The 15,109-nt window shown below is 41.9% G+C and overlaps 1 protein-coding gene across 2 annotated transcripts in view; it reads left to right on the top strand.

The window, feature by feature from the left end:
• Positions 1 to 15,109, top strand: part of LOC124796368 (nitric oxide synthase-interacting protein homolog) — a 69,242-nt gene that overhangs the window by 27,548 nt on the left and 26,585 nt on the right. For both annotated transcript variants that reach the window (XM_047260530.1, XM_047260529.1), the window contains 2 exons: positions 1,002 to 1,192; positions 11,012 to 11,123. In XM_047260530.1, coding sequence (XP_047116486.1) covers positions 1,017 to 1,192; positions 11,012 to 11,123 — 288 coding nt within the window. In that variant the 5' untranslated portion in view covers positions 1,002 to 1,016. The remainder of the gene's footprint in view (positions 1 to 1,001; positions 1,193 to 11,011; positions 11,124 to 15,109) is intronic.

Genomic DNA, 15,109 nt, shown 5'->3' with positions numbered 1-15,109 from the left:
TAGTTTGTATTCTCCTTTGCTAACAATGGCTCAACAAGATGACGTATTACCTCGAAATTCCTCAGTGACATAAGAGTAAAGTTTTTAGACAGTATACTGCTTGGCCTCTGTATTTCTTCCATCACACTCACACATACATTACAATACATAAGCTTTCCATTAACATAGTGCTTATGCTTATTTCCTCACACAATTTTGTCATTGTGTCAAAACAGTACCAACTATAGCGGTAGCAGCAGCTTGTAGCAAAGCTTGATCACTGGTTAGCATGTGTGGTTTCTCTCTGCACACGTATTGAGGAAGAGTTGTGCACCTAGACATGTGCACACAAGTGGAAATGCAGCTTAAAATTAACGTGTCCTTAGCAAACCCTAGCATGTAGCAGCACCCCTTATCTTTCATGGAACTCTTTAATTTTTCTCTTTTAACTCATATATAAAGTATAAAGTCACATAGAGGTGACATGATTGAAAGAAAAAGAAAAAAAAGAAAAAACAGCAAGAAAAAGAATTGTTTCCATTTCTTAAAAAAAAAAAAATGTGTGTCATACATAGGTACACATGAATATGCACAGACAGGTTTAATGAGGTGAGGAATTACACCCGTTATTTTTTCCTTCCTACACAAACAACCACCACCACCACCTCCTCCTCCTCCTCCTCCTCCTCACTGCCACCACCATCGTTTCATCGAGTGCAAGTCAGAATGTCATCACAAGAAGCAAAGGTCTGAAATTTTGCATTTGCTATAACACTTTTAATGGAATGTCAGGTCTCCATGTACATATGATGATATTGAATCACAACCAGAATTCCAAGACAGTTCAACACTCACTGTAATCACAGCATATGAGGCAGCAAGAAATGGTGTTGTGTGTAAAATACTCATTTTCTTTACTGTCAAGGAATGACAGTGAATTTTGTACAAGAGAGTGGGTAAGAGACTGCTTATATTCTATTACATGTGGTTTGGTAGGCTACTATTCTTTGGTTCTGTTTCAGGTTAAGCGATAAGAGATGACACGCCATGCAAGAAACTGCACTGCGGGAGCAGTCTACACGTATCATGAAAAGAAGAAAGATGCTCAGGCATCAGGTTATGGAACAAACACTCAGAGGGTGGGAAAGGATTCTATCAAAGATTTTGATTGCTGTTCTCTGACATTACAGCCTTGCAGAGACCCTGTTATTACGTAAGCTGTCACTTAACATCACTTTCTTGTTATTGCTTTACATTAATTATTTTCTCTACCATTCATCCACTGGCCTAATTCTCTTTGTACAAAATAGTTAACGTACTACACAGTTGTAAATATTGTGTGCAGCTGTGAGATATTGTAAAGTAAAAGGAATGAATAGGGAGAAGCTTGACCATTGGTTTGTAGCTGCTTGTTACTTATTCCAGATTTTGCCCCCTATGAATTAATTAGGTTTTTTTGCTGAAAAAGTATTTGGACAAGTAGCTACATTGTGAAACATATTTGTGGACTTTCAACAACATAGACTAACACTTTATGATAAAGGAACAAGTTTAAAAAAGAATATTCATGAAGCAGAAGGATGAATACTTAAACATTAGATACATGTTTTCCCAGTTTCGAATCTGCTGCAAACATTCCTGATTAGATATTTTTTGTGTGATGGGTCCTTAAAAAGAACTGTGACTAATGTATCTCCCTTTTACAGTATTATGAAAAGGATAGATTGCTACTCGCTGTAAAGATGACACGTTGAGTTGCAGCAGGCTCGATGAAGAAAATGTTACATATAAGCTTTAAGCCACAACCTTTGTCAAAAAAAGAAAAGCGCACACACACATTCATACAAGCAAGCAAACCTCAGTCACATGGCCACTAGCTCCGGCCCCTCCAGCCAGACTGCAACAAAAATGCATCAAACAGGAGCAACAATCTGGAGTGAGGTGGGGAAGGGTAGCAGGGTACAGGTGGAGGAAGAGGAATTAGCTCTGCCTGGAAGAGCATGCGGGGAGTATAGGTGGCATGACAGGGCTGCTTGGCACAGTGGCAGGAGGCTGTGCAGTGTGTAGGGAGGGGGGGGGGGGGGTGGAACAGGGAGCATAAGGGTGGGGAGCAGAGAAGGTGAAAAGACCAGTGGGTGCTCTGGTAGAGAGCAGTGCACAATGAGGGTGAAGGGGAGACAAACTGTGAGGAGGTGACAGAGCAGATGGTGTGGAAATGGGTGTAGAGAGAGTATGATACTGTAGATTGAGGCTGGGATAATCTCAGGAGTGGAGAATATGTTGTAAGGATAACTCCCATCTGCGCAGTGCAGAAAAGCTGGTGGTGGAGGGGTTGATCCAGATGGCCCAAGTTGTGAAGCAGACACTGAAATCCAGTGTGTTATGTACAACTGCCTGTTCTGTCACAGGGTACATAATATGCTTGATTACAATGACTGCTTCACAACCCATGCCATCTGGATCATCCCTCCGCCACCAGCTTTTCTGAGCAGCACATAGGGGAGTTATCCTTACAACACCTTCCCCACTCCCAAAATCATCACGCCTCAACCTATAGTAACCTACTGTCCCACACACTCCATTTCATCTGTCCTGTCACCTCCTCACTTATCGTCTCCCCTCACCTTCATTGTGCACTGCTCTCTGCTGGTGCACCCACCAGTATTTCCCCCTTATCTGTTTCTCTCCTTTCCGCTCTATTCTGCCGTCTTTCAGTCCACTCTCATCCTCCATCACAGCCTCTCGATGTTTCCGGATTGTTGCTTCCGTTCAACATGTCCCTGTTGCAGTCTGGAGTAAATGACCATGTGTTTTTCTTTTCAGAAGAGCACTTTGGCCAAAAGCTTATATGTAACAGTCTTTTTGTCGTGCCTGTCTGCAACTCGGTATGTCATTTTTACAGTGAGTAGCAATGTATCCTTTTCATAATATTGTTAACATTCCAAACTGGACTTTCACTGTTTGCACATCCTTTCTACACATTAAAATTGCAGACAGAGACAGAAAAACTACATAGAGACAGGTTGTATTACATGAGCTCAAAGACTTTTCAAATCTTGTGAAACAAATATAGTGATAAATTTTGAATCCTGCGTACATCCTTGTTATACTGATGCATATGTCAATCATATTAATTGTCTGAAATCGTATATGAGTAAGGCAAGATCATCCACAACAAAGTAGCAAAATTTGGAAATATTCGTGGAACATTGAACAGATATTAACAATGAGACATGGAAAGAAAAGCAAATTAATTTCCATTGCATAAATGAATTTTGAGTCATTTAGAAATACTAAAATAAGAAATGGGCAACCTATATGAGTTTTTTGAGGGCTGTAGAAGTATTTAACATAACCAAATTGAAAACAACAGGCTAAAATGGAGGAAACATATCAACAAAATGAGCTGTGACATTCTCTCACAAGGTAAGGAAATATCCAGTGGGATGAAGCAGCCTGTGTGGGATGAAGCAACCTGTGGAGGGTAACGGAGGAGTAATTACTGTAATAGACAAAGGGCTATCATATGAAGTGCCAGGGCATATACATATCAGGACAACCAGGAAAAAGGCAGGAATTTTTTTCATCCAGGGAAACCCCAAGAAATTTTTGTAGAATTCCTAGAATTTTTCATTGTTTTACTTTTCAGTTACATTTTTGTAATTTTGGCTGGTAAGAACTGATACCCTAACAAAAAATTTTACTTCGGCCCATTACTACAGAATAAAATAGCGGCAGTAAAACAAAAGTGGAGAATAGCACCAAAATAAAACTTAAGTTACAAAGAAAATGTGCAATTTGCAAACAGCCACACACAGTGCACACGCAAGTGTCTGCTGACAACAAAATGTGTCAAAGGCTTTAGGACGAAGACTGTGCAATACAACAAAGTGTTTTCGATGTGCATGACATCATATGTAACAGGTCATGGGAGAATATTGTAAATGGTCATTTGAGAAGTGTTACTGTCCAAATAAATTTCCTTTTACTCAAGATGAATTATGTATGTGTTGTGAGAGAATGTGCACCATCTTCTTCTGCAATTATTTAAAATTTTACTGGCACATTTGTGTTTGCTACATCTTAAAAGATAATACAGGCTAAAAAGTTCCAAGCATAAAAATAAGTTTTTTATATTTATTTCAATTCTTTCATAGATAACAGTTTTGGCAAAAAGCGTAATTATCCTTAAAAGAGGTGCAAGTTTCGTTCTTGAGGAGTTTCACATATAATTGTCTTTTCTGTCGAAAAGTTGAGGTGCTCGATAGAACATGTATTCAGCCAGGTAACCCACGAAACATTCGGTGCACATCAGTGAAATTTATAATCATGTTGTTGTTGTTGTGGTCTTCAGTCCTGAGACTGGTTTGATGCAGCTCTCCATGCTACTCTATCCTGTGCAAGCTTCTTCATCTCACAGTACCTACTGCAACCTACATCCTTCTGAATCTGCTTAGTGTATTCGTCTCTTGGTCTCCCTCTACGATTTTTACCCTCCACGCTGCCCTCCAATACTAAATTGGTGATCCCTTGATGCCTCAGAACATGTCCTACCAACCGATCCCTTTTTCTGGTCAAGTTGTGCCACAAACTTCTCTTCTCCCCAATCCTATTCAATACTTCCTCATTAGTTATGTGATCTACCCATCTAATCTTCAGCATTCTTCTGTAGCACCACATTTCGAAAGCTTCTATTCTCTTGTTGTCCGAACTATTTATCGTCCATGTTTCATTTCCATACATGGCTACACTCCATACAAATACTTTCAGAAATGACTTCCCGGCACTTAGATCTATACTATAATCATACTTACCACAAATATCTGACTACTGCAATTTAAGCATGCTTTTAGAATCTTGCTAACCACGTGCTCAGAAAAAAAGCTAAAATTTTTGGTGACCAATATTATATGTGAAAGCTTTGCTTTTCTTGTAGCTGTATTGTGTGTAATAGTGAAGGTGCTGTTGGCTGACAGCATGATGTGTCCTGTTCCCTGAATACCTGCTGTCATTGGCTGGCGAGATTGTGTGACATGAACTATGATTGGCCTACAAAAGCACGTTGCACAGCACAACATCAATTTCAGTGCTTTGGAAGCTACTGTGCTGTATTTGATGGAATTCATGTTTATGTTTTTGTAATATGAAAACATGTAATGTAAATGTTGCTGCGCATCAATGATCTTTTCAAAATGCATTGTTTGTTGCTCATTTCTGTTCCTAAAGTGCCGGGAAGTTCTACACTGGTATATGAAACCTTCATCTTTCAAATGATTGCTAAGCTCTACAGCTCTGAGGGAAAGTATAGTGTCATTTAAAATGGAAAATATGTGCTTTCAGCCAGGAAAAAGTGTTTTTTAACACTCTAAGCACCAAACCCATAAAATTTACGGACCTAGGATCGCGCGAAAATCACCAGACCCGTAAAATTTACATTTAATTCAATGCAAAACACTGCAACGTTATTTCTGCGGGTTTGGCCAGCAATATACGTTTTACAGATATTCCGTAACAAAAGCCGTCTGTAGATGGCATAGCAGTGTTGTTTACGGTGCCGTAATTCATATTAAAACTTACCTTTGCGTTCTCAGTCTTCCTTTCGTCGTCCTGTTGTTTCATGTTTGTAATCATGTCTTGACAGGGTTTATCAGACACAGAAATCATGGATTAGATTAATGATAGCGGGACTCACGAAAATGTAGAGAGTGATTCTGGCAATTCTGAATACAATGGTGTGTTTGAAGGTACGTATTCCCGAATTTTCAACGGGATATCACTGCTCGTAATTGTGCAGTATGCACATTTCTTCTGAACATGTCTTCTGTAAGAGATATATGTAGTTACGTATGAGGGCTATCCACAAAGTACATTACGCTTTGGAATTAAAAATAAATAAAGTATTGGAAATTTTTTTTGTTATATACAGATGAAAGCCACACTTCAATACTACTTATCTACATAGTTGCCATTTAAATTAAGGCACTTATCATAGCGATGGACGAGCTTGGAAATTCCTTCATCGTAAAATTCGGCCGCCTGCGCCTTCAACCACGTGGTTACCTCTTCTTGAAGCTGTGCATCATCATCAAAACGCTGCATAGCCAACCACTTCTTCATTGCTGGGAATAAGTGGAAGTCGCTCGGTGCCAGGTCGGGACTGTACGGCGGATGAGGAAACAACTCCCACTTAAAAGATTCGAGAACTTCACGAGTGGCATTTGCCATGTGGGCCCGGGCGTTCTCGTGAATCAGCAAGATCTTTGAGCCCAACTTTCCTCTGCACTTGTTTTGTATTGCTCTTCTGAGGTTGTGCAGAGTTTGGCAATACCTTTGAGAGTTTATTGTATTGCCTCTTTCCAGGAAATCCACAAAAATCGTATTTCTACCGGGTTACTGATTAACCACGTGGTTGAAGGCGCAGGCGGCTGAATTTTACGACGAAGGAATTGTGGACCACTGGAGCACTAATCCTGTTCTTTGTTGTAACTTCTGCCCCCAAGTTATGAGTCGTTTGCGTATTACTCAGATACTTTCGTGCTTACATCTTGTTGACAATTCTAAACAGAAAAAACCAGGTGAAGATGGATTTCACCCACTTTATAAAGTTTTACCTTATTATAAGAATTTGAAGGAGCGATGTATCTGGGCACATCTTCCCTCAGAAAAACTGACAATTGATGAAGGCATATGCCCATTTCGAGGTTGTGTGATCTTCCGTGTTTACATGCAAAATAAGCCTCGTAAGTATGGACTGAAGATTTATACTGCTGCCGAAGCCAGTAGTGGCTATGTTGTAAACTTTGAAGTTTATGCTGGTAGGCATATTGTTGACAATTCTTCGTCCACTGTTGTATTGCTATTGTTGTCTGACAGCGGCTTGCTGAATAAAGGTCATACTGTGTATTTAGACCGATTTTATTCCAGTCCAGAGCTTTTTCAACAACTGGCTGACAAAGGTACTGGAGCTGTTGGTACTGTGAACAAATGTAGCAAAGGATTACATAAAGATTTAGTATCTAATAAGCTGAGAAAGGGCGAAATGTCTTTCCAGCTTAAAGACAATGTATTAGCAATGAAGTGGAAGGATAAGAGGGACGTGTATACATTGTCTACAAGGCATCTGGCCAAATTTGGTATGCATACTAAGAAAAATGGGTGTAGTAATGAAACCACTTCAGGTACTGGATTACAAACTGAATAAAATTGGGGTGGATATCGGAGACCAGCACCTGCAGTACAATCCATTCCAGCACAGAACTGTGCTGCTGATGGGAGTATCAAATGCTTTTTGGCTATACAATGCAGTGCACAGCAAGAAACTCACAATAACGGACTTCATAACAGTGCTTGCAGCTCAGCTTGTTGAAAGATGATACAGTTGAAGTCATACTAAGGAATGAAGGAACTGTAGGTTGGCTAACAAAGAGACATTTTTTGCAGCACATACTTCCAACTACAAAGAAATATGCTGCTCTTTTGTGTCATGTTTGCAGTGCCAGGAGCAAGAAAGAGAAAGGCAAAGCTTCTCGCAAAGAGACACGGTACAAATGTGAACAGTGTGGTGTTTTACTCTGCCTGGAACCTTGCTTCAAAATTTTCCACACTAAAAAACAATATGATGCTGTGTGAAATTTGTATGCAATTATTGTAGATTGACAGAAAGATGTTATGTAGTGCCATAATATTAGTTAAAAATAAATAACTGTATAACTTTTCTAAATTCTTAAAAACACCTATGTGATTTCTATAACTGTACCTTAAAGCTGTGCATTCCAAAGTATTTTCTTTTGCACAGAATTAAAGTAGAAAAGTGCAGCCTCAAAATTGTACCAAATTTGCTACAATCCAAAAAGTAGATTTGATGCAGTGATTTTTTAAATATTGGCAAAATTGCCTTGTTTCTAGGGATGGGTACAGAGGGTGTTAACCGGGAGAAATCTGGAAATTTAATTCCCCCCCCCCCTCCCCCCCCACGCCTTGTCCACTTGTACACCCAGAATGCAGAAGAAAAAGAAAATGTTCATCTATGTATTTACCAACAGAGTCAAATTAAACAAAATCTAGATGTACATCAAATGCAACCTAAGGGCAGCATTCATAATTTTTAAAACATGATTTTTTTTTTCTGGGCTTCATATTTGATACCCATCTAACTGGCTGCCGCATCTGAAAAAAATAAATATTCTAAACTACCACAATGAGTTACTGAGTAATGTGGCACAATAGTACGACACTGCATTTGTTTCCATGAGGACGGTTATTCAAACCTTCACCCAGCATTCCAAATCGAGGCTTTGTATGATTTCTGTAAATCACTTAAGATGGATACTGTGAAGATTCTGTTGAAGGGGGCATCCAGATCAAAATGCTCATACTGGAAGTGACTTAGTAGATGTAAATGTTCTGTTGCAGTGTTGGGACCATTAGCTGCTGTGCTCAATTAGCAGACCGAGAATAAATATTGAGCTACTCATGTCATAATGTTTACATACCAGCGTATATGACACTGTATTTTAAGCAGGCAAAATGATATTTATTTTACACTGATGGCTCCAAGCAGTGTGATTTAATTGAATTCTCTGTTATTGCTTCAGATTACACCTAAAGAATTCAGTTGTCTCCAGTGTTGGGCAGTTCACAAACCTCACTGTTCTGAAGCAAGGGAGATGTAATGAATTTCCTTGTTTATTCTAGGTAGCTTAGTGCCCTGAAGGCCATCTAGGGAAAGTACTTGGCAGAGAAGATTATCCAAGACACAAGTATCTCTCTCTAAAAGCAGATCAAAGAGATAAAGAGATATCATAATCTGGAATCCATGGCAATGTGCTTGCAAATGTATCAGCCAAAAGGGCTTGTAAAGAAAATGCAGTGTACTATGGGAGAGCTTATACACACTTATGTACTATGAAGAGCTTATACACACGTAGCATTCAATAAGCTACTAGTACCTCCTCGGGAAACTCAATTAGTGATCAGTTTTCTAATATGGTCAGTCAATATTAGGCAGTGCCATCAGTACTTCTACTGTAACTTCTGTACATGTTTCAGAAAGCACTGTTTGGTGTGATGTGGAATGTTCCACATTACAGAAAGCAGAATTGTTGTAACAGCCAGCATTGTACGGATGACTCAAACCCATAAAAAGGGGGTGGAAGGGGGGGGGGGGGGGGTCACAAGCAAGCTATCAATCTCAAGCTGAGCAGCACATCAGTGAGGTAGATGGCTGATAAGGCTAAGCAGCGCATATTAGGCAACCTGGGGGTCATCTCCTCACCCTGGTTCTATTGTGCTTGTATAGACAGGCAGAGCTCAAAGTGCAGTCTTTTAGCACCATAATTTTACAAGGCACTTCAATGAGAAAAGTTGTTTCTAACAAAAATATTTCAAGCTGACAAAAAGTTAACTAACAGCAATACAATGTATCAAAGATCAGGAGTTAGTATTTAGATTTAAAGGGAAAAGACACAAGGAAAAAAAGCTATAACCTTAATCTATGGAGAGCATTTGGGGAATAGAACTGGACACTCAGACACCTGGATGAGAGATATCCATGTGCCTTCTTCTTACTTTTATGTACGAGGGCAGTTCAATAAGTAATGCAACACATTTTTTTCTGAAACAGGGGTTGTTTTATTCAGCATTGAAATACACCAGGTTATTCCCCAATCTTTTAGCTACACAACACTATTTTTCAACGTAATCTCCATTCAATGCTACGGCCTTACGCCACCTTGAAATGAGGGCCTGTATGCCTGCACGGTACCATTCCACTGGTCGATGTCGGAGCCAACGTCGTACTGCATCAATAACTTCTTCATCATCCGCGTAGTGCCTCCCACGGATTGCGTCCTTCATTGGGCCAAACATATGGAAATCCGACGGTGCGAGATCGGGACTGTAGGGTGCATGAGGAAGAACAGTCCACTGAAGTTTTGTGAGCTGCTCTCAGGTGCGAAGACTTGTGTGAGGTCTTGCGTTGTCATGAAGGAGGAGAAGTTCGTTCAGATTGTTGTGCCTACGAACACGCTGAAGTCGTTTCTTCAATTTCTGAAGAGTAGCACAATACACTTCAGAGTTGATCGTTTGACCATGGGGAAGGACATCGAACAGAATAACCCCTTCAGCGTCCCAGAAGACTGTAACCATGACTTTACCGGCTGAGGGTATGGCTTTAAACTTTTTCTTGGTAGGGGAGTGGGTGTGGCGCCACTCCATTGATTGCCGTTTTGTTTCAGGTTCGAAGTGATGAACCCATGTTTCATCGCCTGTAACAATCTTTGACAAGAAATTGTCACCCTCAGCCACATGACGAGCAAGCAATTCCGCACAGATGGTTCTCCTTTGCTCTTTATGGTGTTCGGTTAGACAACGAGGGACACAGCGGGAACAAACCTTTGAATATCCCAACTGGTGAACAATTGTGACAGCACTACCAACAGAGATGTCAAGTTGAGCACTTTGTTGTTTGATGGTGATCCGTCGATCATCTCGAACGAGTGTGTTCACACGCTCCGCCATTGCAGGAGTCACAGCTGTGCACGGCCGGCCCGCACGCGGGAGATCAGACAGTCTTGCTTGACCTTGCGGCGATGATGACACACGCTTTGCCCAACGACTCACCGTGCTTTTGTCCACTGCCAGATCACCGTAGACATTCTGCAAGCGCCTATGAATATCTGAGATGCCCTGGTTTTCCGCCAAAAGAAACTCGATTACTGCCCGTTGTTTGCAACGCACATCCATTACAGACGCCATTTTAACAGCTCCGTACAGCGCTGCCACCTGTCGGAAGTCAATGAAACTATACGAGACGAAGCGGGAATGTTTGAAAATATTCCACAAGAAATTTCCGGTTTTTTCAACCAAAATTGGCCGAGAAAAAAAATGTGTTGCATTACTTATTGAACTGCCCTCGTATGTCTGTCATCAGCAGTAAACATGATTTGTACTTGCCAGCAATTCTATTTTATTTATTAGTTTTCTTGATTTAATTTTGTATTGAAAACAATTAAGTTTTTTTTTTCATTTTCAGGCCAGATGGGTATTTGTTCGATAAGGAAGCAATTTTGGAATACATAATAACAAAGAAAAATGAATACAGCAGGAAACTGAAAGAATATGAAAAGCAGAAGAAAAAAGAAGAGGTAAAATTCTGGAACGCAATAGTATGCAATTCTCTTCTTTTTGCATACTTCAGTGCACTCTCCCTACCTCCTTGCCCCCACCCCCTATTTTTACCCCCCCACCCCCGTGTGCAATTGCATGTGTTTGTGTTTCTTTGATGCCACTCACTCCCCATCCCCTCCTGTCTCCCCTCTCTTCCTCCCTACTGTAAAAGCTTTATACTTTATAGCTTCCTCTTATGTCTGCTTTTACATATATTCAGTTTCTTCATTTAGTTGCATAGTTGGCAGTTTACTTTGATAAGAATTTTAACTTGTCAGGGTGTACATTGTTAGGTCATATTATTATGACCCCACCTCATATGCAACATCTACAATGCACAGTGCGTGATGTATGCCAGATGATCTTCACTGTTGGAGTAGTCTACTTCATTGCTGTCATACTACAAGAAATGCTTTGTGCTCCCTGCCGCCGTTGGATAAGCAGCTGCAGCAGCAAGTCGTATACTCCTAGCTCACTCATTTGCTACATAGTTTAATTCTTAATTTCTTTGCATGTTTTTGGTACTTGCATTGTCTAATTCATAAATTTCTGGCGTATTGTAGTATTTGAGAGTTGTAGCATCGCGTTTTAGTACCTGAATAGTGTAAAATCACGTAGTCTCCTTCCGCCGCCGAGCAGTGTGTCAGCAGTGCGCAAGTAGCAGCGTTACTGCATTTACCAGGCAATCTTGTATTTTAATAACCGTTTAAATTTTTTGTCGATTTGTTTGCGCTCTCTGTAGATTAGTTCACACGTTCTTTGCACAACAGTTTTTAGCATGGATAGGGACTGCAACTGCTGTGTTCGGATGCAGGCTGAGTTGGCATCCCTTCGCTCCCAGCTTCAGGCAGTGTTGGCTTCGGTCACACAGCTTGAGGCTGTTGCCAATGGGCATCACTGTGGGGTTCCGGATGGGGGTTTGTTGGGGGCGGCCAGCTCATCCCACGCATCCCCCGATCGGACTACGACTGTGGTTGCCCGGGATACTGCCCGCATTGAGGCTGATCCCTCACCTGTGGTAGAGTGGAAGGTCGTCTCAAGGTGTGGCAGGGGGCGAAAGACATACCGGAGGGCTGAACGGAAGGCCTCTCCAGTTTGTCTGACGAACCGGTTTCAGGCTCTGTCTCAGGCTGATACTGATCTTCGGCCTGACATGGCTGCTTGTCCTGTTCCAGAGGTTGCCCTTCAGTCTGCAAGATCCGGGCGGTCGCAGAGGGTGGGCTTACTGGTAGTTGGGAGCTCCAACGTCAGGCGCGTAATGGGGCCCCTTAGGGATATGGCAGCAAGAGAGGGGAAGAAAACCAATGTGCACTCCGTGTGCATACCGGGGGAGTCATTCCAGATGTGGAAAGGGTCCTTCCGGATGCCATGAAGGGTACAGGGTGCACCCATCTGCAGGTGGTCGCTCATGTCGGCACCAATGATGTGTGTCGCTGTGGATCCGAGGAAATCCTCTCTGGCTTCCGGCGGCTATCTGATTTGGTGAAGACTGCCAGTCTCACTAGCGGGATGAAAGCAGAGCTCACCATCTGCAGCATCGTCGACAGGACTGACTGAGGACCTTTGATACAGAGCCGAGTGGAGGGTCTGAATCAGAGGCTGAGACAGTTCTGCGACCGTGTGGGCTGCAGATTCCTCGACTTGCGCCATAGGGTGGTGGGGTTTCGGGTTCCGCTGGATAGGTCAGGAGTCCACTACACGCAACAAGCGGCTACACGGGTAGCAGGGGTTGTGTGGCGTGGGCTGGGCGGTTTTTTAGGTTAGATGGCCTTGGGCAAGTACAGAAAGGGCAACAGCCTCAACGGGTGCAGGGCAAAGTCAGGGCATGCAAGGACCAAGCAGCAATCGGTATTGTAATTGTAAACTGTCGAAGCTGCGTTGGTAAAGTACCGGAACTTCAAGCGCTGATAGAAAGCACCGAAGCCGAAATCATTATAGGTACAGAAAGCTGGTTGAAGCCAGAGATAATTCTGCCGAAATTTTTACAAAGGTACAGACGGTGTTTAGAAAGGATAGATTGCATGCAACCGGTGGTGGAGTGTTCGTCGCTGTTAGTAGTAGTTTATCCTGTAGTGAAATAGAAGTGGATAGTTCCTGTGAATTATTATGGGTGGAGGTTACACTCAACAACCGAGCTAGGTTAATAATTGGCTCCTTTTACCGACCTCCCGACTCAGCAGCATTAGTGGCAGAACAACTGAGAGAAAATTTGGAATACATTTCACGTAAATTTTCTCAGCATGTTATAGTCTTAGGTGGAGATTTCAATTTATCAGATATAGACTGGGACACTCAGATGTTTAGGACAGGTGGTAGGGACAGAGCATCGAGTGACATTATACTGAGTGCACTATCCGAAAATTACCTCGAGCAATTAAACAGAGAACCGACTCGTGGAGATAACATCTTGGACCTACTGATAACAAACAGACCCGAACTTTTCGACTCTGTATGTACAGAACAGGGAATCAGTGATCATAAGGCCGTTGCAGCATCCCTGAATATGGAAGTTAATAGGAATGTAAAAAAAGGGAGGAAGGTTTATCTGTTTAGCAAGAGTAATAGAAGGCAGATTTCAGACTACCTAACAGATCAAAACGAAAATTTCTGTTCCGACACTGACAATGTTGAGTGTTTATGGAAAAAGTTCAAGGCAATCGTAAAATGCGTTTTAGACAGGTACATGCCGAGTAAAACTGTGAGGGTCGGGAAAAACCCACCGTGGTACAACAACAAAGTTAGGAAACTACTGCGAAATCAAAGAGAGCTTCACTCCAAGTTTAAACGCAGCAAAAACCTCTCAGACAAACAGAAGCTAAACGATGTCAAAGTTAGCGTAAGGAGGGCTATGCGTGAAGCGTTCAGTGAATTCGAAAGTAAAATTCTATGTACCGACTTGACAGAAAATCCTAGGAAGTTCTGGTCTTACGTTAAATCAGTAAGTGGCTCGAAACAGCATATCCAGACACTCCGGGATGACGATGGCATTGAAACAGAGGATGACACGCGTAAAGCTGAAATACTAAACACCTTTTTCCAAAGCTGTTTCACAGAGGAAGACCGCACTGCAGTTCCTTCTCTAAATCCTCGCACAAACGAAAAAATGGCTGACATCGAAATAAGTGTCCAAGGAATAGAAAAGCAACTGGAATCTCTCAACAGAGGAAAGTCCACTGGACCTGACGGGATACCAATTCGATTCTACACAGAGTACGCGAAAGAACTTGCCCCCCCTTCTAACAGCCGTGTACCGCAAGTCTCTAGAGGAACGGAAGGTTCCAAATGATTGGAAAAGAGCACAGGTAGTCCCAGTCTTCAAGAAGGGTCGTCGATCAGATGCGCAAAACTATAGACCTATATCTCTGACGTCGATCTGTTGTAGAATTTTGGAACATGTTTTTTGCTCGAGTATCATGTCGTTTTTGGAAACCCAGAATCTACTATGTAGGAATCAACATGGATTCCGGAAACAGCGATTGTGTGAGACCCAACTCGCTTTATTTGTTCATGAGACCCAGAAAATATTAGATACAGGCTCCCAGGTAGATGCTATTTTTCTTGACTTCCGGAAGGCGTTCGATACAGTTCCGCACTGTCGCCTGATAAACAAAGTAAGAGCCTACGGAATATCAGACCAGCTGTGTGGCTGGATTGAAGAGTTTTTAGCAAACAGAACACAGCATGTTGTTATCAATGGAGAGACGTCTACAGACGTTAGAGTAACCTCTGGCGTGCCACAGGGGAGTGTTATGGGACCATTGCTTTTCACAATATATATAAATGAACTAGTAGATAGTGTCGGAAGTCCCATGCGGCTTTTCGCGGATGATGCTGTAGTATACAGAGAAGTTGCAGCATTAGAAAATTGTAGCGAAATGCAGGAAGATCTGCAGCGGATAGGCACTTGGTGCAGGGAGTGGCAACTGACCCTTAACATAGACAAATGTAATGTATTGCGAATACA

The sequence above is a fragment of the Schistocerca piceifrons genome, chromosome 4 (assembly GCF_021461385.2).
Source record: "Schistocerca piceifrons isolate TAMUIC-IGC-003096 chromosome 4, iqSchPice1.1, whole genome shotgun sequence".
Taxonomy (NCBI): Eukaryota; Metazoa; Arthropoda; class Insecta; order Orthoptera; family Acrididae; genus Schistocerca; species Schistocerca piceifrons.
This window is presented reverse-complemented; position numbering and strand designations above follow the sequence as displayed.